The 26,692-nt window shown below is 39.2% G+C and overlaps 1 protein-coding gene across 2 annotated transcripts in view; it reads right to left on the reverse strand.

Moving 5' to 3' along the window:
• The window catches only part of tpm2 (tropomyosin 2 (beta)), a 50,108-nt gene that overhangs the window by 20,717 nt on the left and 2,699 nt on the right, over positions 1–26,692 (reverse strand). For both annotated transcript variants that reach the window (XM_012851825.3, XM_012851824.3), the window contains exons 2-6: positions 18,048–18,173; positions 14,152–14,285; positions 13,483–13,600; positions 12,557–12,627; positions 385–460 (exon numbers count right to left, since the gene is read on the reverse strand). In XM_012851825.3, the coding sequence (XP_012707279.1) occupies positions 385–460; positions 12,557–12,627; positions 13,483–13,600; positions 14,152–14,285; positions 18,048–18,173 (525 nt within the window). The remainder of the gene's footprint in view (positions 1–384; positions 461–12,556; positions 12,628–13,482; positions 13,601–14,151; positions 14,286–18,047; positions 18,174–26,692) is intronic.

Raw genomic sequence — 26,692 nt, forward strand, 5'->3', positions numbered from 1 at the left:
TTTACAAAGTGAATGTTTAGAAAAATGGACAGAAAACGACAAAGGGTGAAGATGTTACAAACTTAAGTCTTCGTTGTTCTGCCTAAACCTACTTATGTTAACATAACTTCTACCAGGAAGTATTTTCCCCACAATGGTTCTTCTTGTTGGCATGTGTGCTGAAAAGGTCACTAAAAGATTTTGGCACATTTCTACTACCAACAAATGTCTTTGATAGCAACTTCTGAAGGTTGGTATTGTAACCTTCCTTCTCTTATGATGTTGCCATTAACGTATTAATTCAGCAAGCAATGCAGATGTTGAATGGACAGCTCATTCTATTTCTCAGTTTTCATCTCAGATCTTGGAACTGACCAGTCATTTTTAAGGCACCTCTCACTGTACCTTCTCAGCCTGGGCTTCCAGGGACTTCAAGTTGTTGGTGACATTTTTCAACTCTTCCTCAAGGTCAGCTGATTTACTGAGCAACACAAGAAAGAAGAAACGCAGCAGAAGAAAAGACAGTAATTTGAAGAGTAGAACAGCAGAGGAGATCAAACCAGATGCTGTTTGATGGACCACAAACATTTTATAAAAGATGTGTCCAAATAAAACATTAGATTCCTTTATGTACACAATGTGAAGAAGTAAATGATGTTGTCTTTGAATTTAATGGATATAATGTTTAAGGTCCAGCAATATGCAAAGCAGCTATGTTTTCAGCAAGGAGTTGTAAAAAGAAAGTTTAGATTTGATGGATGGTGGAAGTCTGGATAAATTCAGAATATAATTCGAATCCATGTTGAGGTTATTTTTTTGGCTGTGATAGGGCAGAAGATTCAAAGATAGAACCGATAAATGGTGACTTGTACTACCTACTACAGATAAAAATGAAATGTATATATTTAGGATTAAAGGCTTTAAGGGTTATTGTTGTCTAGCCCCTTCAAGACAGAAAAACACAAACAGATTAATAAATCCATAAAAATAGCATAGAAACGGGTTAAATGTCCACATGTGGAGAATTAATTCTGACATGTTTGGTCAAATCATCAAGTGAATATTTTTGACAGCGACTGTAAAACTCAGGTTAGTTTACTGTAATGAAGAACGTGCTCTGTTAGAACTTCACACTTGAGTTTGAATGACAGGATGAGAAGAATGAAAGTTGATTACGGTTTCTATTGGTCCTTTTTGATTAACAGCACTTTGAATCGTCACCTCTACTATCAAAGATGGATAGTAGATGTGGTAAAATGTGTCTCCGATGTAGAGTAAAATATTGTCCACATATAAAGATATGCAGTGCTCAGAACCCTAGACTGAGCTGGGAAGAACTGACGGATGCTGTCTAATTTTCTGTGCCAGTTGTTCGAGAGAGAGAGCAAAAAGTAGTGGGGAAAGGGGGCAGCCTTGTGAGTGCCCTTTAGAATGGGAAACAGGGAAGAACAAGTATTATCAGTATACACCATCACAGAGTATAGAACCTTTACCATCTGGATAAATTGTTACCCTAGTCTGAAATTGTCAAAGGTGGTCCAAAGATAAGGCCACTCCAGTCTGTGAAATGCTTTTTCAGCATCGAGAGACAAGACTGAGCAGGGAAGATCAGTTGTCTTTGCCGCATTAATAATGTGTAATAGGCTGCATAGGTTATCAGGTGCCAATCTGACTTTTATAAATTCGGTCTGATCATTATGTATTATTCTAGTCAAATATCTTTCGAGTCGTACGGCAAGCAATTTAGCATAAAGTTTGACATCCCATTCACAAGGGTCTGTAATTAGCAATCAGCAATCAGCTGGGTCCTTATTTGGTTTGAGAAGTAATGTAATTATTGCGGAATCAGTGCATTAGATGAGCCTTTGTCAATTGCGATATCAATCATATCCAACAATGGAGGGCCGAGAATGTCCCAAAAGGCAAGGTATAACTCCAGTGGTATACCGTCCCAACCTGGAAATTTGACTTTTATTATAGTGATGAGGGCTTTTTTTCAGCTCTTCTAAAGTAATGGGGGCACAATTTTTTTTCTGAATACTGAGCAGCAAGAGTGGAAAGCTCAAGTTCCCGAAAGAGCTGCTCACATATATCAGTGTTCAACACTACTTCAGATCAGTAAAAGGAAGAATAATAAGATTTGAATGCCAAATAAATTTTGCAGGGTTCAGTTAAGGTGCAAGTAGGTGTTTGGATATCCATAATGTTGGAGTATTACTCATTTAGCTTCAATCTTAAGGCCAGTAAATGGCTTGATCTGAGTCCATTAAAATTACTATTTATTCCAGTTCCATGCATTAGAAATTCCGCTCTTTGGATTAACAGTGCATTTGGTTCAGTCAGAGATTGTTGTATTTCTAATTGATCCTTTAATTGCGTCCCATAGAAGCCTGGAATCCTCTACTGATTCCATGTTAATTTCTATAAGGGTTTGTAAAGTGCTACAAAAGAGGCTGCAGAACTCATCATTGCTGATAAGTGATGTATTTATCCAGCATTAAACTGGCACAGGAATTCATGTCAGGATCTCTAATGAATAAATAGTCATGTAGTTGCATCAAAATTTAGGTTAATTTAGAGAAGAAATCCAGTTCATATAGGGATGGAGCATAAATAGAAATAAAGGCAAATTTATGACCTGAGATGATAGTTTTGAAGCCCGAAACCCTTCCGTCCTCACTTCTGTATTTCCCCAGAATATTCAATGAGAGGGAACGTTTTAATACAATTCATGAGCCTCTGTTTTTTGTGCTCAAAGATGCAGATTTTGCTGTGCAGTAAAATTTGTTAGCCAAGCTCAGGATGTCTACAGATCTTAAATGTGATTCTTGTATGAAAGCTGTGTTGACTGAATGTCTACGTAGAACATCTAAACAGGCTGAACATCTGATTTGACCATTAAGCCCTTATAACATGGAGCTTCCCCATGATGCCAAGAGCATATTATCGATGGCAAGATACCTGAATAAAAGCACAGCAGTTAATGATTAAAGATGCAACATCTCAACAGTGACAACAATAAAGGAGATCCGAACCCACCCCTGTTACCCTGTCGGCATGGCCCCATAGCACTCCAAAAAACATTGAAGGGCAGAACATCCATAGCATATAACAACATTAAACATAACAAACAGCTCTTAACGAGCCTGGGTTATCCCAAAGTATTGGACCCGTGATCCTAGAGTGATTCCCCCCAAAGTCCACAGCCCTCCCCATATAATTAATCCATAACAGCTACCACATTATGAAAATATTTATCACGAAAGGTAGGTCTGAGTACCATAATGAAACCAATAACAAGCCTAAAGGTATAAGTAAAAATGTATCAGTAAGCGTGAGAAAAGAATATTAAGTCACTGATAAGGTGGAGCCAACAGTTCAAACCCGGATTCCACGTGGTAAATATTGGGACGCCATGTTAAAGTCCCCACCAGCAGTAACTATGGAAAATCTGACTATTAGATTAATAAAAAATAAACTAATTCCTTCATTAAATCAGCAAAATCCCCCCCCGCCCCCCCCCCTTTGTGGGGGGTCGAAGATGTGACTAGTTCCACTGCGCATCCCCTTCAGCTTGGCTGGGTAGAGCAGAAAGGTGCAGAATCCCAGCTTTTGTAAAGTACACGTCACGTTGGACAAAGCCAGTCTGTGTCCAAAGGTGCGTGTGCTGTAGTCAGGAGAGAAGCGGACCAGTGAACTGTTCAGCTCCACCACCATTTTCCAAGTGGCGCCCAAGATCCTATCTCTATTGTTGAATGTCAGTTGTTTCAACAGAAGGGTATGTGGAATGGGCTTATGGTTGGCATCTACCCTCGTTGGACCCACTTGGTGCGCCCGCATGATCTCAACTCGGCCAACATGGCTTGTGTTTTGGTTGAAAGTTGAGTGACCGCTTCATCCACCATCGTGGGAATATCTTCCTTAATCGCATCTGCTACAACTAGCTTAGCAAGTTCTTTCTTGTCAACAAAGCGTGTGTTAAGCTCTTCTTGAGCTTGTTTGGAAAATTGTTTCTTTGAAGAAGTTACCATCTATTTCTATTTAGTAGAAAACATCGATCTGAAGACCAGATATGTGGGGAAAAAAGAAGGTATTAAAGGGAAAGCTGTGGAGCTTTTACAACAAACTACTGCATCCTTCGCTGCGGTCACATGACTCCCTGTTCATAAAATTAAAACATAATAAATAAAACAAAATCATCAACTCTGTTCAGGAAGACAATGAGAAGCAATTGGACCAGTTACTGTTGGAACTATAAAGTCTGGATAAGTTTAGGCACCTTCATATGTTCTGATTTGTATAATAGAGAGCTTCAGTCGTTAGCTACATTTATCAGACTTGTGTATTTTATAGTTCAGTCTCAGAAGGTTGTAGGCACGGATTTGATTGGCATCACCCATGTGCATTTCTGTCAAGTAATGATGTCAGAGTTAAAGGCTGTCTGAAATCAGCACAGCCGTCCAAAGCTCCTTTCTTACCCTTGATGGAGTTCTTACTGTTGACCCCGTGAAAGATCAAGTAACAGGAGCTAGGAGCTATAATTAGAACATTTCGGATGGATCCAGTGTTTACTTTTTGAGCCTGAAAAGAATTTTGCACCAGGCGTGATCAGCACACATAAACATTGTTGTGCCATCTTCACCCTAGCAGTACCGCAGAACAATCAGAAAGCAAGATGGCGACAATTGACACAACTACTGTAAGACCCAGTAGACCATCCTGCAATGCTTCGCAGTAAAATGACGCCTTGCCGTGGTCTAAGACAAACTTTGTTTTCTAAGATATAGACCACAAACAATGTGTAAAACACATAAATGATATATGATAAGCCATCAGGGTGCCATCATCGTTTAATGGAAAAACCTTTGTATACAACCAGACACTGATGTAGACATTTGTAAAGTCATAGTACATGACTAGGCCCCTTTAATATAAGGGGTCAAAAAACAATTAAAGGAATCAAACAGCAGTGGCTGCATCTGCACGATATCCATAATGTTGAAACACTATATAGCAAAAAAAGCATCCTAATATTTTAAAACTTTGATCATTAAAACTAAATATTTATTTATCCATCCATACATCCATTTTCCAAACCGCTTTATCCCTCATGGGGTCGCGGGGGTTGCTGGTGCCTGTCTCCAGCGTTCACTGGGCGAGAGGCGGGGTACACCCTGGACAGGTCGCCAGTCTGTCGCAGGGCAATATTTATTTATTTATTTATTTATTTATTTATTTAGACAGAAGAAATATTGTTGGTTTCAATGTTTTCATGCGGAAACTGGAAAAAAAATCAAACATGGAATAAAAGACAAAATGATAAAGTATTAAGTGAAGTAAAAGTGTGAAAATTAAATAAAATTAACAAGGAGAGATAAAAAGGCTCCTAAAAGCCAGAGATGCACAAACACTAGGGGCTGGTTTCACACACAAGACGTAAGGTCAGTCCCAGACTATGATGTTATTTCAGCTGGTTTAACTCAATCCGCAGCCTCATCTTAAAATAGTTGCAGATTTAGTCTGTTCTGTATTAAACAAAGCCAGTCCCAAAAGTTGGATTAGCACTACTCTGCTACTAAATGGGGCTTAAATTCATCCTTGTCACAATTTCGGGTTTTGTTTTTGTTTGTGGATTGTTTTAGTGTTTCTTCACTGCATGTGCCACTGCTCCCAGCCACCAGCACATTAATTGGCTCCACCTGCTGCTGCAATTAATCAGTCTCAACTCTGCTCACCTGTCACCCTGCCTTTATATACCTGCCTCACTCATCAACTTCCTGCCAGAATGTCTCATTTTGTCCTGCTACTTGCAAATATTGGTCCCTAGTGTTTTGCTCTCACTCTACTCTCTCTAGTTTGTTTAACTAGTGCTTGCATGCACCACCTGGTAAAGGTCTCTCTTGGATTCTTCGTGCTTGGCTCTGCCTCACTAGGAGCTTATCTGTGGCTTCTGGTCAAGTCTGCATCAGCATACTCTCCTGGTCATTCAGATTGTGCCTACAATTCCTGGTCAGTCTGGTTCTACCTGCTATACCCAGTCAAAACAGTCTTCACTTTCATCGTCCATCCAGCCTGCCATCTTCTACTTGTCTTCTACTCCATTTTCTTCAATTAACATCTTAAAACATACTTCGTGTCTGGCTGAATATTAGGTTCCCAGATTATTCATTGCAATCATTGAAAGAGGCAGGGCTAACCTGTGCTTAGTATTGCTAAAGGGAGCACAGATGGTTTGGCAGCATGGTGTATTTAGAATAGCTGAATGAAACCAATAAAAACTACAGAGGGGCACATTCTGGGTTTTTATGAGCAATATTAGACCAGCTGGCTGTGCTATAATTTAGCATGGACTATGAGAGCAGGTGCTCTCATAGTCCATGGGTCAGACCACTTTTTGGTCCATCTCAGGGTGGACAAATTGTATTTAAATCATAATATTTGAAAAGATACATGTCTCTAGATTTTATTTTGGTATGATAGCCCTTCCAAATGGGTAGCTTAGTCCCAGTTATCAGCTCATGAAGTGAACAACCCCTTAAGATAAATTGTGTTTTTTGGCACGGGTGTGGATCTGGTTTAGAATTATAGTACGGACATTGGTCACAGGTGTAGAATATAGTGTTTGGTATTATCTTATCCTGAATATGAATTGCGTTTATTGGCACGGGTACAGTACGGTTTATGGTATGGACATTGCTCAAAGAATACAGTGTCTTAAAGGGAACCCTCTTGGCTTTCATTTAAGCTAGTTTTGGAGTCTCTCTAACCAACACAAGAAGCCACTGGAGCACTTTAAACTACAAATAATACACATTTTCACACAATTTCTGTCTAAACTAAATACTTCCTTTTAGCCCAAGGGACACCAGGGACACATAAGTTAACCACTGTAATGCAACACTCAGAAGATTCAGAAAATGTATAATACACCTAAACTGTTTGTGTATGGGAGGTGATTGTGAGTCATAATTAAAAGTCACAACATTAACTGGTTCTATGGCGACTGTGTTTAACCCTTTGACAGTGGATGAACTTGTAAAGATTTGCCAACAACTCAATATGTTGTTGCTTGAAACAACATATCTGAAGTTGCATTGAAGATCAGACATATATTCAGACTGCTCGTCTGGCCACCACATGTGTCAGATCAGAAGATAAACTGTGCTCCTACATCCCTAACAGAATTTCATCATACCGTGCATCCACAGTAACTCTTCAAACTACAAATGAGCACATTGCTCTAACTACTAGGTCACCACCCCCTAAACAGCGATACCGGAGATTGAACCCAGGACCGCATACATATGAAGCTTGCACTCTACTACTGATTTACATCCACGCATGGCAACGTTGTTGTTGTTGTTTTTGACCCAGACATTGTATGCCAAAGGCACTGGACTCACTCCCAGCAAAATTCAAAGACATCATTTTTATAGTGTTTTCACACCAAATGCAATTCCAGTGAAAAATGTAGTGGAATTGCATGCTGCCACTAACTTCACCTTTTGCCAGCAATTCGTTTGACCAATGAGCAACAACACTCCACTTGCTTCACTGCATCATCAAATAGTAGGAACTTCTGTCTGGTCCTTGCCGGTTTCAACTCAACATGATGGACCGGGATTTTATCGAGTGAGTTACAGTGCTGTATTTAAAGCTATAGTTGGTAATCCTGTTCAGAAACCCTTTTTGTCATACTGGGTAAAATCGTCCTTTCATCCTGAAAGTAGTTGATACATTATCTATTCACTAAAAGGTTAAAAAATCATTCTCTGTGGGAGATGCATGCCTATAAAAACTAACCATTCTTTGCCGTTCGGTCCGAAGGGCATGGATTTGTCCGTTTTGTTCCTGCTCTCACCCATAGACGTTATATACTCACCCCCCTCTGTCCCTCAAATTCCAGGGACTCGCCTTATCTATTGGTTGTTCCACTTGCCAATCATTCTGACATGCTCACGTAACTCCAGTGTCCATGCTCTTTCCTTCTGAATTTCCCCTTTCTGGCTGCGCATGCACATTTCTAGTGTTTATGTATCCGGTTAGCTTAGTGGCTAGGTTTGCGGTTAGCCATTCATTGTAGCTCCGCTGCTCTCACAGTAGACTTTGAACATGGCTGAGAGTTATAAGAAGTGAACCGTGTTCCTTTTAATGAGAAGCACAGGAAGACCTCAGTAAAAACAAATAAGACCTGAATGGATTTGAGAGCTTTTTTTTCACACGGTCCCCCTGAAAAGAGGAAGAGCAAGGTAAAACGGTCTTAGCCATGCCCAGTTGTTCAAAAAGGGACTTGGCGAAACTTTTCGAAAAATTGCCGTCCCTAGCTTTAGTGCAATTATTTCTGTTGCCGTCGGTCAATAGTTTGAGGGGTAATCCTAAATTACACAAAACACTAGTAAATCAACATTAATCTTCCCTATTAATGATGTACAAATAGTGCTCATAGCACTATTGAATGATGGCGGAGCAACAAAAACAACAATACATTATGATTAAAACGAACCGTAATAACGTTTAGTAGGTGGTAGCACTAAGGTTACCCAGGAAGCTAATAGTGCTATCCTAGCAGACATTCAGTGATAATGTAAAAAGACCGTTAAACTCTATTTGGTCGTAATGAGTGGACCAGACAACACAAAAATTAATGTCCCATTGGTGTATAAAACACTTATGGAAATAAAGTTTGTTAAAACACAGTGAAACACATCAGCATAGCGTGGTTTCAAGGAAGCTAGCGTGAGCTATGCTTGTTAGCTCGGTGAAGCTTTAAAACACAGTGAAAACACATTAAGCAAACCATTTTAAATGGTTATTCCCCACGACTCTCCCTACAATTTCTCTCTGCTGTTCTCTGCCTCCCTGGCCTCCGGCTCTCTGAAATAGCTGCTTCTTGAGAGAGCCTACACTCAGCTTGTGAAGGCTGCAGCGCACTCAGCTTGATCTGTCGCAGGAAACCTCTCCACACAACCTTGCCTCAGCTTTCTTGCAACACCTGGAAGGGGCAATTTTCAGATCAGCTTTTCTCCTGCAAACGCTAAGAACAATTTCCTAGCAACCTGTCTCCATGGCAGTTGACAGGTTAAGTTCTGACGTTGGTTTCACAGAAAACAGATTTTATTCAGTTTAGTTGAACCTGCAGATGCTTGTGAGTCTCTAAGCCCCATGCTGCCCGCATGGGTGGCTTGTCTCCCCATTGTAGAAGTCCTCAGAAGTGTTGGCAACCCCTGCTGTGATGGGCAGTCCCCTGGGGGTCTGTAAAATTCTCACATTTCAGTGGCTTTAAACTTACAGTGTGATTTTAGCCTCTATGACTGACTTCACAATACTGGAAGCACGTTCTTCGCATTGCTTTGCATCCTTTCACTCCTGAACCCGCCTCTACATAAGAATAACATGTAAATCAGTCATTCCGTTTCGGTGTGAACGCACCCTTAGGATGGGGATGTTTCATACAACCATGCTTTCATGGCATATATGGGGAAACATTTAGCAGATGCTGGTCTAAGGGACCTATGCATAGAAGCAAGAGTGATAGCTGACGACTCAATCAAAGAAGTTAATGATGGTCATAGATATAACCAAGCAATACGGCTTCACAAACTGCCCTATGGGGCCTTCCCTACATTAGCCTGAAAAGAGTTTCTTCGCTGGTTAGAACAGAATCACCCTGAAGACCTTGTTCACGTTGAAGAAACTCTGAAGAAGTCAGAAAGCTGTATAATGAAGTATCACAATGTAGGTTTTAAGAATAATCTTAAAACTTTCCTTTTTGACAAAGCTTATAGTTAGAGTGGCTCATGTTACCCTGAGCTATCTCTATAGTTGTGCTGTGATAGGCCTAGGCTACTGGAGGACATCAGGGTCTAATTTTCTCACTCTACTGATTTCTACTGTTCTTCAGTTTTGCATTGTATTACATTGAAATGACTGTCGTCATTTCAGCTTTTAACTTTTTGCTCTCTCTCTTTATCTTCATAGTAGGTACATCTGGTCTGGTGTTCTGTTAACTGTGACATCTTCCAGAGAAGACGGCTCACCCGCTACTTCCATCTAATGTAGAACAGATCACTAGATCAATGTGTGCTTCTGTGCTTTTTTGTCTCTCTTGTTGTGTCTCTGCTCTGTCTTCTGTAACCCCAGTCGGTCGAGGCAGATGACCGTTCATACTGAGCCCGGTTCTGCTGGAGGTTTTCCTTCCCGTTAATGGGGAGTTTTCTTCCCACTGTCGCTTCATGCTTGCTCAGTAGGTAGGATTGCAGCAAAGCCATGTACAATGCAGACGACTCTTCCTGTGGCTCTACGGTTCCCCAGGAGTGAATGCTGCTTGTCGGGACTTTGATGCAATCAACTGGTTCCCTTATATAGGACATTTTTGACCAATCTGTATAATCTGACCCAATCTGTATAATATGATTGAACTTGATTTTGTAAAGTGCCTTGAGATGACATGTTTCGTGATTTGGCGCTATATAAATAAATTGAATTGAATTGAATTGAATTTGAGGAAACCTTCAGGCAAGACAGCTCACTTTTGACATGTTTCGATGAGTTCATCAACTACCTCAGAGGAGACAATGGTCCCCTCTCAGCCTTCTGAATGTCCTATGTGCACATGGTTGACAATTTACTGTTTTATTCAAACATCAAAACAGGGACAGTGGGTGATTCATCTTGCAGCAATCAGAGCCATGGTGCTTTGATTATGACAAACTGAACTATGCAAGATACCTACCTTTCTACTATGCTCAAATGTCGCTCCTTGAGGTTGAACATCCTGATGTTCATGCCTACTTTGAAATGGGTGTTTTTTTCTGTCTAGATGGGGAGGAACAATCCTTTTAGGAAAATTCCAGTAGACTAGACAACTGACCAGATTTCTTTAAAGTTTAAATGGAATAAACAGGGCATGAGGACGGGGGCCAAAGCCACCCCCAGGAGCCTTTTCCCTCTTTGGGACTTTTCTAGGCCGGTAGACACAAAAACAAAAAACTTTTGTCTGGGACATTGTGAGAAGATAGACTCCTCCCTGTATGTGAAATGTGACTCTCAGAATCGGATAAGATACATCAACATTAGCAACCATACAAAGGTCCTTGGAGATTACATGCCTTCAGAGGGTTGTGATAGCATGGAAGACTGTGCATTCAAACTTGTCAAGGGAAACAGGACATTCCAAAAGTCCTTCAAAACTTTGGGAACAATCGTGGGATGTATCCGAGAAATTACACAGCAATATGGAGTCATTTGTCTGCAAGATGTAATCATTATCATCAAGCATATGTGATGTCAATGACCTGCGTTATGTCTAGCATACCCCCTCCTTGCAAAGGTCTGTATACCATGTGGGTATACAGACCTTTTTGCAAACCGAGCTAAAATTGCTCTGGCTCGAACTAACTCTAGCCTAAGACTGTGACTTCTAAGTACGCCTCACAATCACCTCCCATAAACAGACAGTATAGCCGTATCATACATTTTCTGAATCCTTAGAGTCTTGTGAATATTGCAGTCTTGGGTCACTGGTGTCCCTTGGGCTAAAGGAAGTATTTAGTTTGGACATAAATTGTGTGAAACTGTGTATTATTTGTAGTTTAAAGAGCTCCAGTGCCATATGTGTTGGTCAAAAAGATCCTAAACCCATCTTAAATGAAAGCCAAGAGGGTTCCCTTTAAGATAATACACTTTATTCTACACCTGTGTCCAATATCCGTACTATAATTCTAAACCAGATCCACACCCGTGCCAAAAAACACAATTTATCTTAAGGGGTTGTTCACTTCATGAGCTGATAACTGGGACTAAACTACCCATTTGGAAGGACTATCATACCAAAATATTATGTAGAGACATGTATCTTTTCAAAAATTATGATTACATTTTGCCACCCTGAGATAGACCAAATAGGGAAATTTTGGGCTCTGGCCCATGGACTATTAGGAGTACTCCAGGATTTCAAGATGCTTAGATGCCCAATTTTAACAAATCCAGATTAGGCCTTAATCTATGCATTGTCTGTGAAACAAGCCCTAGGTTAGAATGGGAGGGGTTTCTACATCGGGTACCTCTTCCTCGCCGCACATCATCAACTTCAAATTCTGGTCCATAAGCCTGAGCTCCTGCTCAAGTTCCCTGACTTGCCTGAAAGGGTTTAGTCCAGGATGAGGATGGTGGTTAGGGGGCGGGACAGGGACAGGACAAGAAACAGTAGTGCATTCATGCAGTCATGCAGTGACATTTTTCACAAAAGGTCTATGTGACTGGTGCCTTTGTTATGTGTTGTTCAAAAGCAGGAACTCATAAAATGCTACAAAATAAAAAAAAAGTTAAATACATTCAGTAATCAGTGAATGAAATATTTGTTTATTTGTTGATGTTCAACAAAGGGTTGAATATCAACTGCTTTTCCGTTCTAAAGCTCTATAAATACGGCTTATTACTCTATAATATTACTGTATTATTTTACATAATATTTTTGTGGGGTAAAGCATGAATCAGAGAACTCAAGTCATGAAATTAACATTTCCTACTATCGTATTCCTGACTAATAGCTGCTCTGTTGGTGCAGGTATTTACTTACGCCTCAGCCACCTCAGCACGCTCCTCTGAGCGCTCCAGATCTCCCTCCAGAATCACCAGTTTACGTGCAACCTGCAGATAGTCAGACACTGACATCAGTCAAAGCAAAAACTTACTAATTCTGTTAAGGACCATTCCTCAGTCCTGACTTTTAGAATCAATCTTTATTATGACATTCTCCTAGTTAAAATCTAAAGAGGCTTGAATCCTATACTGTTTAAATGATAAAACCAGGATAAAATGGAAGGCTCTCTTCTTTTAGTTCTAAGGTTAAGAAACAGCTTATGAACTTTGACTAGGCCAATGCAAACCCTCATTTCTTTCCTTTTTCAGCTATTCTGTTGAAGATTTGCTGCTGTGTTTGAGATCTTGGTTCCAATTTCTGACAAGCTGCAGCTGCCAGACAGATGGCCTCACATTAACGTCTAATAAGTGACAGTAACATCCAGCCCAAACCTTGTCATTTTAAATGCTGGTCCACCTGCTAACTGCCGGCAGAATTTAAGATAGAGATTTTATGTTAAATGAGCAGCTCTTTGACTCTTACAGAAGACCTAAATATAAAATTCGTTTTTACCAGAACTGTAAATCTACTGTATCACAAGAAAGTGAATGTTCCTTAAAGCAAGTTGTGTGTGTTAACTGACAATTGAGATGTTTCTAAGCTGCTGCAGGGACATTTGCCTGCATAATGTGGGTGTTTTACTGCAAACTGTAAACAGTAAGTAGTAAATTGATCAGCCAAAATAGATTGCAATTAGAATTAATAGTTAAGGCTAGTTATCCACTTCCATCTTTGTCTCTATATGTTGATCTGATCTAATCTATTCATCTAACAGATTTTTGGTATTTGTAAGTGATCCTAAAATTGGAATTACAGTTTGAAAATGACACTATAAGTTAACGTCTGAGCAGAATTAGTCCCACCTCTTCATATTTGCGGTCAGCCTCCTCAGCAATGTGTTTGGCCTCCTTTAGCTGCATCTCTTGAATTTCCATTTTCTCTTCGTCCTTAGTTGCTCTGTTCTCTATAACCTTCATTCCTCTGGTGACAAAGACAGAAATAAGAGTTTACATCACAGTATATATAATCTGTATGTAACTGTAAATTCAGCAGAAATCCAATCCATTAATATCAGTGGGAGGCCAGTTTTTATTTGAATGAACCCAACTAGCTTTTGGAAATGCTAAATGTTGAATGAATGTTAACAAGTTCATCTGCCTCAGGTAGAAGGAAAATAACATAGGGTAGCATTAATTTGATGGTTTGGCATTAAGACCTCTCCACCAGAAAATACCCACATTTCACATTCTGTGTTACTGCACGTATAATCTAAGAGAATAGATCTCAGTGTATGGTCATACTTTCTTTTCTTACCTTCAATGGCTTTATTTCTGAGTTTGTTTTTCTATAAATGATGCAATGTATGTTTTTAGTATAGGACCTGTGAATATCCTCTCTATTTTGTGCACCGAGCACCATGATCTGGTGCGAAGCAGATTTTTCTCTAAGAATAATAATAGCATCAATGGTCCCTGATAAATAAATTAAATAATTAAAAGTAAAGAATGCAGATCTGAGCAGATCAGCTTCACCTCTCGCTTTCATCTGCAGCTTTCTCTGCTTCCTCCAGCTTCTGTAGAGCAGTGGCTAGCCTCTCCTGAGCTCGGTCCAATTCCTCTTCCACCAGCTGGATACGCCTATTCAGAGAAGCCACCTCTGCCTCCGCCTAGAGGAACACAAACACAGTAGCATCATCATAAGGGGACCATGACTGGAGAACTGCTCTGGAGAAAACCTGTGGGTCAAGGTAAGGAAGACCAGAAAGAAGACCAGTGATCCAAAATAACAAATAGTTCCTGATGTCCAACTGCTAAAGAGATGACAAACAAAAGCAACATCCACCAAGAGCCAGTTTTAAATCTTTTTCCCCTTATTTTTGCAGAAAAACCGAAAAACAATTTTTGACCTACTTTTAGGGCTTATCTCTGAACAAGCGTGAGGATTACTTTTCACCTTTTGAGTTGAAAAGTGAAACTTTAAAAGTTTAAAACTTTGGGCTTGTTTCAGAGTTTGTGATACATACACCAGAATTAAAGCTGCAAATGATCTTTGTTTATTGTAAAATGAGTTTCTGTTAACTTGTCTCTTCAGAATCTGATTACAAAACAAAAATGACTCATTGTGTCAAACAGGCAAGTTTAAAGGCTTTTAATATCTTATCATTAACAATTTATGCTTTTTGATTTTTATCCTCCCTTCAGTCCTTAACAAGTCAAGTTTCTTTTGTGTGTTAATGTGTTTCTCTCCTTGCTGGTCTGCTGCAGATGTAATACCTGTACAGTTCAGTCATTCAGGAATGATTCAATGAATCATTGAATGCAGAAAACTTCACTGCCGTGTTCTTGAATTTCTGCTGCTTTTTCATTCATTAAACTGCATTGTTGCTTCCCGTTGAGACGGCCCAGTTAGAATCAGCTGATGTGGATCCATGTAACGTGAGGGTAGCATTCAGAGAACTAACTCCCTAAGCACCAAATAGATCAAAATAGGTCCAGAACTAAATGGCAGATGATGTGCTCTCTTTATGAACAGGTGTTGTGCCGAAAAATGCCTCCCTGCCGAGATATGCGTCCCCTGTCGCGGGAGCGCGCACCGCTCTGTACAGCTGCATATCGACGAGGAAAACGGATTAAAATATGACCAATGGAGCTACTTGTTCTTATATCAATGATATAAAAACGTTTAAATATACCTCTCATGGGTAAAAATGTGTTGTTTTTTTTGGCAGATTCAGTTACAAAATTACGGGTGTTATGAACAACATTTAAACCTGTCAACATCTGCTTTTTAACTGCGGTGTCTGGTCTTGATTTATTTGTTCTGGTCTCGTGTCATTCACACACAACAACAAACCATGAGAGCCGACGTGATTTTTGAAACCGCAAGGCTTTGTCTTAATCGAAAAAATTCAAACGCGTATCTACACAGCACAGCGTTGACAAACCAGTGTGTTGCATTCACGAGTCAGTTAGCTATGGTGCATTGAGGAGCATGGGACATTTCAACATTATAAGGAAAGAGGCATAAAACGTAACATAACTCACACAATAATGCATTTATCTAGAAACAGTGTGGGCTTTCTTACAATACTGAATGCTCTATAATTGCATTTCTGTTATATGTAAATTATGCACATCTGCAAGCTTTTTATTCTGAAAAATCTGTAATATTACAGCAGCATCAAAGTTTTTCAAAAGCCTATTTAAAAGCTCCAAATGGGGCTTCAGATCATACAGCGACAATTGCGCTGTTATTGTTTTACAGGGCAGAATTTGAATTTGCTGACCCTTATCCTTTAACTACAAATGGCTATACAGGAATACAAGTGTCAACTCCTCTGAAACAGCAGGGGGGGCAATTTTCGGCAAGCAGCTGCCGAAAAATGCCCCCCCCCCCCCCCCTAGATTGTAGACTAAAAATTGTCACACACACATGAAATTCACACCGGTAGCTCAGAACACTTGTGTAAGTATGTAGAAAAAGTTACATCAACTAAATGTTTATATTTCTGGAAAACAGCAGGGGGGGGGGGGGGGGGGGGGGGGGGCATTTTTCGGCAGCTGCTTGCCGAAAATTGCCCCCCCTGCTGTTTCAGAGGAGTTGACACTTGTATTCCTGTATAGCCATTTGTAGTTAAAGGATAAGGGTCAGCAAATTCAAATTCTGCCCTGTAAAACAATAACAGCGCAATTGTCGCTGTATGATCTGAAGCCCCATTTGGAGCTTTTAAATAGGCTTTTGAAAAACTTTGATAATTGGCTGCTGTAATATTACAGATTTTTCAGAATAAAAAGCTTGCAGATGTGCATAATTTACATATAACAGAAATGCAATTATAGAGCATTCAGTATTGTAAGAAAGCCCACACTGTTTCTAGATAAATGCATTATTGTGTGAGTTATGGTACGTTTTATGCCTCTTTCCTTATAATGTTGAAATGTCCCATGCTCCTCAATGCACCATAGCTAACTGACTCGTGAATGCAACACACTGGTTTGTCAACGCTGTGCTGTGTAGATACGCGTTTGAATTTTTTCGATTAAGACAAAGCCTTGCGGTTTCAAAAATCACGTCGGCTCTCATGGTTTGTTGTTGTATGTGAATGACACGAGACCAGAACAAATAAATCAACACCAGACACCGCAGTTAAAAAGCAGATGTTGACAGGTTTAAATGTTGTTCATAACACCCGTAATTTTGTAACTGAATCTGCCAAAAAAAACAACACATTTTTACCCATGAGAGGTATATTTAAACGTTTTTATATCATTGATATAAGAACAAGTAGCTCCATTGGTCATATTTTAATCCGTTTTCCTCGTCGATATGCAGCTGTACAGAGCGGTGCGCGCGGAATACAGGCCTACTATATCTTGATGCTGCAAAGTTAATTGCAAGTGAAGTCGTGAGCAGCGCCTCCTGGAGGCCCTGATGTGTTATCACAGGACAGAGTGGTCACCGGGTTACCCTTTCTCTGGCCTGCCTCTCCATGTCCGCCTCCGTCTGGAAAAGTTCGGCTCGGTCCTCCGCCTTGTAGGCCTGTTGCTGCAGGTTCTGGATTTTCCTCCTAACAGCGTCTATGGATGTTAAGGTCGCCATTTTCTCAAAGTTCAGCTCCAAGCTTCTCAAACGGCGTCACTGCGTTTCTATGGGAACCGCTCAGGAAGGGTTCCCGGTATCGTTTCAAAATAATGTTAACACATTTTAATAAAAAGTATTATTTTATTTTATTTTTTTTGTGTGTGTGTGTGTTTTAGCAATGCGAACTATACTTTTGTTCAGTCAGGTAAAATAACATTATACTAAACACATTTTATCTCAAATTCTAAAATAAGCTCTTTTATTTTATTCAAGATAGATGGCCAAATCTATTTTAACGTATACTTTGTTGCAGACAGTAGGCTATAATTCCAGTATTTTCCATCCTCCAATCAGTTCAGTTCAAATCAATTCAATAAAGCTTTATCAGTCCAAAAGAGAAATGACACAGACACACATTGCACGTTTTTCAGTGTTCTTCTACAACAGGGTTCAGCCACCTTTACAACCCACAGAGCAATTTTTGCCCTCGGTTTTGTTTAGAGCCACAAAACGCTCTAAACAAAATCTCTTTGAAACAAGAGCTTGTTTTTATAATATACTATAGGAAATTTCTTTACATTTTTTTTAATTAAAGATTAAGTTTTATTATTTAAACCTGTATTTTTCTGTTTAGGTTTAATGCATTTTCTTCAATTGGACATTGGATTTTTATAGCAAATGGCATCAAAATGATGGAAAAGCAAGTCGTTTGCAACCTATTGACAAAAAGATACTTAATTTCTCGTAAAATATTCTATAAACAAAACATACAATACAAAATACAAAACATTCAGTAACACTGAGCACTTTCTGCAATCCACTGTAGAGCGACAGGATTACCACTTACATCAGCTGCCTTCTTCTCTGCTTGCTCCAGCTTCTCTTGGGCATCCTTCAGGGACTCGGAGTATTTGTCCAGCTCATCTTCTACTCCTTTGAGTTTCTTCTGCAAGCCCAGCAGTTCCTCCTCGAGCTGCAGGCATCAGACAGAGACAGTTGACAATGGAAGGAGATTAAAGATGCTCAAACATCACATCTTCATCAAGAGTTTTCTACCAAACATATTCTATTCCACATTTCCCTTGAGGAGCAGAAACAGATTTGGAAGAATCTTCTTCGATAACATCAGTTTTTAAATCAAAAAGATATTATAACTGTTCCATCAATGTGTTTGTAAATTTCAACATATGTGTTCAAGATGAAATTTGATCTATTTTGTTAATCTACATGTTTGAGTCGAAGTACTTTAAAATTAATGGGTCAAAGTTTTTTATCTTTTAAAACCATTTGTGAAAATGTCCAGATGTAAGTTTCTATTTCAATACAATATGTATGTTCCAAACTGTTACGTATTTATGATATATAATGTGTTTGAGTTAATTTCATTGAAACATTTAATGAAACAGTGTCTTGTATCATTATTTACTCAGTGTTTCTCATTTTCTCAAGGTTGCCTTGAAAGAACAGCTTCCAGATTAAAGCAACGTCTCTTAATTTTCTGGCAGTCGTTACTTGGTCGTTGAACTCTTTGTCGTGTAGTTCATCCTGTAGATTTGCAGAGTCCGTACAGCTAAACTCATATGATGATGGAGAGGGTACACCCTGGACCTGTCATCTTCACTGTCATCGAGGGCCAGCAACCCAAACGGAAGAAGTTTCAGATGAAATCACAAGTTTGGTCGTTTGATACTCTAACTGCATATTTGTCTTTGGTTTTAAAACAATTCTACAAATTCACTGTATAAAACTGTCCATTTATTATTAGAGACATAATAAATGGGCAGACTAAACCCGTACAGTTTAACTATATAACTGCTCCATTCCCAGATACCTCTTGAAAGAGATTTTATTCTCAGTAGGGCTTTTACCTGGTTAAATTAAGGTTAAATACAATTTTAGGAATAAATACTTCATGGTCCATCTGATCCCAAAACTAACATTTTGTAATGTTTAGTTATATTTTGCATCACATCAGTAAAGAGCAGTAAGCTAACTTGTTCCTGATGATCCACTTGTGGACCTGAAGGTGAAATCATGATGTCTGTAGAAAACCACCAACTAGCCAAGCTGGGATGGTCTGTTCAACGTGAGGGTAACAGTAGTTGTAGTGAAGTAACAGTAGTTGTAGTGAAGTAACAGTAGTTGTAGTGAAGTAACAGTAGTTGTAGTGAAGTAACAGTAGTTGTGGTGAGTAAACAGTCGTTGTGGTGAAGTAGTAACAGTAGTTGATTGAAGTAACAGTAGTGTAGTGAAGTAACAGTTTTTGGTGAAGTAACTGAAAAGTAACAGTAGTTTTTGTAGTGAAGTAACAGTAGTTGTAGTGAAGTACCAGTAGTTTGGTGAAGTAAACAGTAGTTGTAGTGAAGTAACATGTCGTATGTCGTTGAAGTAGTAACATAGTTTGTGGTTGAAGTTGTAACAGTAGTTGTAGTGGAAGTCACAGTAGTTGTAGGAAGTAACAGTAGTTGTGGTGATGAAGTAACAGTAGTATGTAGTGAGAGTAACAGTAGTTGTAGTGAAGTAACAGTAGTTGTAGTGAAAGTAACAGTAGTTGTAGTGAAGTAACAGTAGTTGTGGTGAGTGAAGGTAACAGTAGTTGTAGTGAAGTAACAGTAGTTGTGGGTGAAGTAACAGTAGTTGTGGTGGAAGTAACAGTAGTTGTGGTGAAGTAACAGTATTGTGGGTGAAGTAACAGTAGTTGTAGTGAAGTAACAGAGTTGTAGGTGAAGTAACAGTAGTTGTGTGAAGTAACAGTATTTGGGTGAAGTACCGTAGTTGTAGTGAAGTAACAGTAGTTGTGGTGAAGTAACAGTAGTTGTGGTGAAGTAACAGTAGTTGTAGTGAAGTAACAGTAGTTGTAGTGAAGTAACAGTAGTTGTGGTGAAGTAACAGTAGTTGTGGTGAAGTAACAGTAGTTGTGGTGAAGTAACAGTAGGTGTTAGTGAAGTAACAGTAGTTTGTGGTGAAGTAACCTTAGTTGTGGTGAAGTACAGTAGTTGTTGGTGAAGTAACAGTAGTTGTGGTGAAGTAACAATAGTTGTAGTGAAGGTAACAGTAGTTGTGGTGAAGTAACAGTAGTTGTAGTGAAGTAACAGTAGTGAAGTAACAGTAGTTGTAGTGAAGTAACAGTAGTTGTAGTGAAGTAACAGTAGTTGTAGTGAAGTAACAGTAGTTGTAGTGAAGTAACTGTAGTGAAGTAACAGTAGTTGTAGTGAAGTAACAGTAGTTGTAGTGAAGTAACAGTAGTTGTAGTGAAGTAACAGTAGTTGTAGTGAAGTAACAGTAGTTGTGGTGAAGTAACAGTAGTTGTAGTGAAGTAACAGTAGTTGTAGTGAAGTAACAGTAGTTGTGGTGAAGTAACAGTAGTTGTAGTGAAGTAACAGTAGTGAAGTAACAGTAGTTGTGGTGAAGTAACAGTAGTTGTAGTGAAGTAACAGTAGTTGTGGTGAAGTAACAGTAGTTGTAGTGAAGTAACAGTAGTTGTAGTGAAGTAACAGTAGTTGTAGTGAAGTAACAGTAGTTGTGGTGAAGTAACAGTAGTTGTAGTGAAGTAACAGTAGTTGTGGTGAAGTAACAGTAGTTGTAGTGAAGTAACAGTAGTTGTAGTGAAGTAACAGTAGTTGTAGTGAAGTAACAGTAGTTGTAGTGAAGTAACAGTAGTTGTGGTGAAGTAACAGTAGTTGTGGTGAAGTAACAGTAGTTGTAGTGAAGTACCTGAATGTGCTGATTTGTGAGACTTGGTGGAGAAACAAGGAATGATGGTAATGCATCATTAAAGAAGAGGGTCGACATCACATTTCTGACTTTACTATACCCTACTGTTACATTTGATTGGAAAACACAACAGGACAAAGTTCAGCATTATAGGCAAGTTTCCTCAAACTCTGCACTAAAAGCTGAGCTAAACCAGGCGACACATGCAAAGATCTCGTAGCAAATCCTTCTCAATTTTACAATTCAACTAATCCATTTCCCAAAGACTGATGTCAAAATATTGTTTAGAATAATACTATCTACTCTGATCTAAACTAGTCCTTTTGTTAGCCACTGACTCATCTCAAAGATAGCTGTGGCTTGAACTATAAAAAGCCAGCTGTAAAGCAGAGTTAAAGGGCCTGGTGACAATGTCCCAGGAACAAATGTCCTTTCTATTTGAGCTGTGGCAACCTCTCCCAGCCTGTAGCCATCTAAGGCTTCTGCCTCACTAATAGACTCCAGCTTCCCTAATCCTACAGTCAGACTGGTGACTTCCTGACCCACTGCAACAATTCAAAGAAGGTGGAGGTCTTCAGAGGGAAGACAGAAATAGACATTCCCAAGTTAATCACTCTGAAACAAAGAAGAGCAGCAGTGTAGGACCTCTACTGACTTCCAGTTGGATTCCACTGGGAACAATAAGATAACTGCAGTTGCTCAGTTAAAATATTGCTATCTATAAATACACTGTTACCCGATCTTGTCAGAAATAATTGAGAATCCAACAGCCCAGTACTTTGGTTTCTTTCTCCTCTTTAAGCAACCTGAGGCTGCAGATGAAGCAGTTGCATAAACAGTGTTTGTGACATTCTCTGACTTATAGAGAAAAGTCTTTAAAATCCGTGAGAGTACCGAGTGGATAAACTGACACAACTATCACTGGCTGTGTGTGTATGTACACTGTCACAGTATGCAAAATCTGTGCATCTTTTGGAGGAATAATCCAGGGATTGGGAAAACAAATGCTGTTTCAGTAAAATACAACAAACCACAATCTAGTCAGCTTGCGATTTTACACACATCTGAATTTATCATAGGATTTTAGGAACCTAATGCATGATTCTAACAATGATTTAAATTATTTTGTCATGATATTTAGAAACAAAACCGGAGCAGTTCAACAATGTCAGAGCTTAAAAAACTTTACCATGAAAAATCAATTTGGCAAATAAATAGAAAATAGGATTCTGACTCCAACAGATGATTCTGAAAGCGGCGGTTGGCTTGGAACAGATGATCGACTGAATAATGATCCTTCACTCAGGTGTCTGGATTATTTTACTTCCTGTTTCTTAAACACACTGAAGAACAGCCCTTTGTGTTTTAGCTATAAACTGTTCCCACAGAAAGATTGACAGCTCAAATTTAGAAACCACGCTGAGGAAGGTTTAAAGTTGCCTCTCAACGGCTGATGAGCCACCTGCAGTTCTCTGCGATAGTAGAAGAAAATCTGAGCTAGTCTGTTTCCAACCAGGACAAACAGCCACATGTCAGTTCAAGGAAAATCTCAGTTGCTGGAGGTCACATATCAACTACCAACATCAATTCATAACACATCAGCTACCATCATATAACACCCAAACTGCCCACACATCCTATAAACTACCACTAAGAAGAGAGAAGGGGTCAGACCCAAAACTGGTAGCATGAACCACTGTATACCGATACTGCATGACCTTGGGATTCCCAGAACGTTGCTGGAGAACGTTGCTGGGAGATAGTTTCTCCAGGAACTGTTATTACAGATAACCAAAAGAGAGCGGATGGATGGATAGATGGATGGATGGATAAATGGATGGATGGATGGATGGACGGATGGATAAATGGATGGACGGACGGACGGACGGACGGACGGACGGATGGACGGACGGACGGACGGACGGATGGATGGATAGATGGATGGATGGATGGATGGATGGAAATCCAAACAGCAGGCACATAGACAAGCACACACAGCAGGACATAACATTTACCAAAAATCATTAAGTTAGTTAGTAATAAAACGGGTAGACAATTAGACAATTTAGATCATGAGCAGAGCTTCGGTTCTTCCAACGCCACTATCTGGGCTATTAATTTGTGTATTTGCTCATTATTGGGACAGAATAATAAACTATTGGTGAGTTCATGTTTTAACTGTTTTGAAAAGAAAGTCCTGAGTTTTAGAAACCTATGCCTGCCATACACTACTAGAAGATGTCATCTGATCATCTTCTTCTTTGACAACAGAGTGGAAAAAACAAGTAGGGTTTTTTCTGGCAGGAGATGAACTAGGCAGCAAGCGTTGGTGTAGTAAAACACCTCAATAGGCTCCAGGAAACAAAGCCCAGTGTTCAGGTTAGTCAATGCCTAAGTAGTTGTCCACTTCTTGAACTGTCATAGAAATAGTTTTTATGCTGTTGATAAACAAATCAAGATTTCCGCTTTTCTTGACTTTTGTGATATGGCAATCTAAAAATAGATCTAATGTTCCTTTGAAATGTTTCTGGACACAGATGAACAGATTATATTCTGGTATAAAAGAAAAAAATGAATCTTAACAACCTGACTGCTTTTCCTCTGATTGTTACTTTCTCAAACTACAATCCAATTATTAGTTATCTGCGGTTATTGTTGCCATTTATTCTTCGTTTCGTTCTTTCTCTTCATAGACGTTCCACTCAGTCCGATGTTTCTGACCCGGACCAGTCCATTAGCTTAGTTACTGCTGTCAATAACTTCATGTTCTCACTTTAAAGCTGACAAGCTTTTAGCTGCCTTTGTGTGTTTAACCCTGTTTCAATCCTAGACAAACCAAACAAAGGAGCTATTGCTGTAACTAGCTATATGTGGTGTTTCTCATCTCGTAGATTGTACCACTGGCTCTGAGTTTATCTGTTTCACTATGTTTCTCTCCAAAAGGAGCTACCACTGCCATTAACGCTTTACTTCTCTTTAATACAGAAACTACTCCTGGATCAGTGTTCCTGTTCTATTTGTGTGTTCGCTCGGTTGTTGCAGATGGCCGTTCCCGCTGAACCTGGTTCTGCTGGGGGTTTCTTCCTGTTAAAGGGATGATTTCTTCCCACTGTCGCTATAGCAATCAACTCTTCACTGTTGCAAACTGCTTGTTCAAGGGGGAAGAACTGCTGCAAAATCAGACACTCGATGGAATTCCTTGGAAAAAATTTGACAAACTGGCAAGATAAACTAAAAGTGGCTGCAATGTTCTCTAAATAGGAGCAAATTGGAAAGCAAATAGTTTAGCATTAATGCATCAAATTATTCACTGTATTTCTCTGCAGAAATTTGATCTTTGTTTTGTAAAATGTTCACCAGTTCAGGCAGTTTGATATTCACTTATTTATTTGTTATTACAAGCCTTGTCAGGAGGAGCAACAAACACACATAGAGTTCTGATCCTATTCCATAGGAAGACTTTTAACTGAACAAAGTGAAGGGTTTTGCTAACACAGTTAAAAGTTCACTAATTTGAATCACTTTCCATAGCAACTTCAGTATTAGTAAAAGACAAATGCTATAAACAACAGCGTCTCCCTCGTTTACAGTCTCTTACAAAGAATAATCACTTGCAAACAATGTTTGTACTATACTTCCTAATTCATCTGATTAAGAAGCATTAAATCAAAAATGAATAGACTTAAAAACAGCTTTTTGTTCAAAGCTGTGAGGGCTATTGCCCCCTGCAACAAACAACCAGCCTAGTTAATGGTCTGTTATATGTTTACAAACATACTGCTGGTTCCACAGGTTCTTGATCTAAAGAAAATCATTTACTCCATCTATCATATGCTAATGTCTATTTTCCCACATCAGTTTCACAGGGAATGTCCCGATGCATCTCAATAATCCAGGAAGAAAAACAAATTGAGAAGGTCCTTCTCAATTTGATGGGTTCTTCTCTGTTTGAACATTTCATCTCTTCTCCTAGAGACCTCTTCAGTCTGTAGAGTTTCAGGTAAACTCAGCTTTATAAGCAGAACCTTTGCATAGAGGATCAACAAGTTTGGTGACAATCAAAATTGGTTGCTCAAATGTAAAAGACGACCATCAGGCTACCAAGCCATCACTATGAGACATCATATGCCCATTCCTATTTCCTTTTGTATTTTTTTGGTATTCTTTCTGATCCATTGTATATATGAAGATTCACTGTATATAATTGAATGCACCTTCCCTACTCTGCACCTTCTTGTTTGAGCCGATGTGACGAGTGAATTTCTCCATTGTGAGATCAATAAAGACTATCTTATCTTATCTCTTATCTTAGTGCTCTGTTCGCCGCATCTTGTTCCCAGGGGGCTGAGTCATACTCTCAATAACAGAACCGTCAGACGGGGACAATTGCACCCGCAGGCCTCTACACCCGTTTAATGACGAGTGGTATCTCTTCACAAAAATGCCTTCCTTTACTCCCCTTTCAAACCAATGCTCCTTCACATGCAGGATGAGAACATTTTCATCCCTGAAAGAGTGACCGCTGGCCTGCAGGTGAGTGTAAGGACTTACTCGACTTTCTTTTCTTTTCTTTTCTTTTCAGGGAATGTTAGTTTAGACATCCATACAAATTGCACAGTCCTGTAACTCGAAGACTTAAATTAACTGCACAGTATTTTACATCATCCTATAAACTGACTGCTTCCAGTCTTTTTGTCTTGGGCATCAGTTAACTTTTTTGTACACTTTTCTTTGTAAACTTTTCAACATCTCGTCTGATCCACTCATGCAACTGCACAGTAATCTACATTATCTGTAAAGGGACTGCTATCTTACTTTTTGACTTAAACATGAATGTTATCAGATGCTAAGGACTCTTTGTATGCTTTAAGCTTTATTGTTGGTGCATTCAGCTAATTTCTTTCAATTCTTTTAATTGTGCATACATGTCTTGTGTCTATGAGTTATGTGTAATTTGTGTGCATTCTTAGCCAGCGTCTCACCAAAATGTCATTATGGTAACACATAATGACAATAAAGACTCAGAGGTGAATCTAGAAAGCCTCCAGAGAGATTTAAACATGAACCGCAGGTAGATTTTGTAAATCTAATCATCTTAAATCTCCACATTTCTATAATCGATCATCGTGATGTTGCACTTTGGCTGATGTATTTTGCTACTTTTGCTCTTTACATATTAGTGGAGTGATCCCAAATTATTGCAATGTGTTGTGGTGTGCTTTAACCTCTGCTGTATCAGTCCTAAGAGACAACACAATACACTTGGACAGCAGAAGACAACTACTAGTTCTCTATTTTATTCTACAAAATTTTATCAATAAACAAAAACATTAATTCTGCAATCTTGGTTTAAGGCTCAGAGATCAGTTAAATAATAATTAATAACAATCAACATTGTTTTAGCTCAGGCAGAAGTAGGCCTATGTAAAAGGTAATATTTTCATTAAAAACATAATAAAAAATACATTTTATTTTCTTTTTCCAGTTCAGAGAGAGCAATTTCAATATACCCAAATTGCAAGAGTAGCAGGATTTGTTCACTGACCAGCCTACTGTGGTGTTAAAAAGTGTTTTCCCCTTTTGGATTTCTTATTTTTCTGCATGTTTGTCACACTTTTCAGTACCCTGGCCAGCCAGCCTGACTTACGCCTGGTGTATTTAATACAGTTTGTCAAGATGATTGTGATATGCTGTGTTTACTGCAAACTGTGTATTGTACACACCGCGTCAGTCAGGCTGGCTGGCCAGGCTAGTGTCTCAGGACATCAAACAAAGACA

The sequence above is a fragment of the Fundulus heteroclitus genome, unplaced genomic scaffold (assembly GCF_011125445.2).
Source record: "Fundulus heteroclitus isolate FHET01 unplaced genomic scaffold, MU-UCD_Fhet_4.1 scaffold_64, whole genome shotgun sequence".
In the NCBI taxonomy this organism is placed as follows: domain Eukaryota; kingdom Metazoa; phylum Chordata; class Actinopteri; order Cyprinodontiformes; family Fundulidae; genus Fundulus; species Fundulus heteroclitus.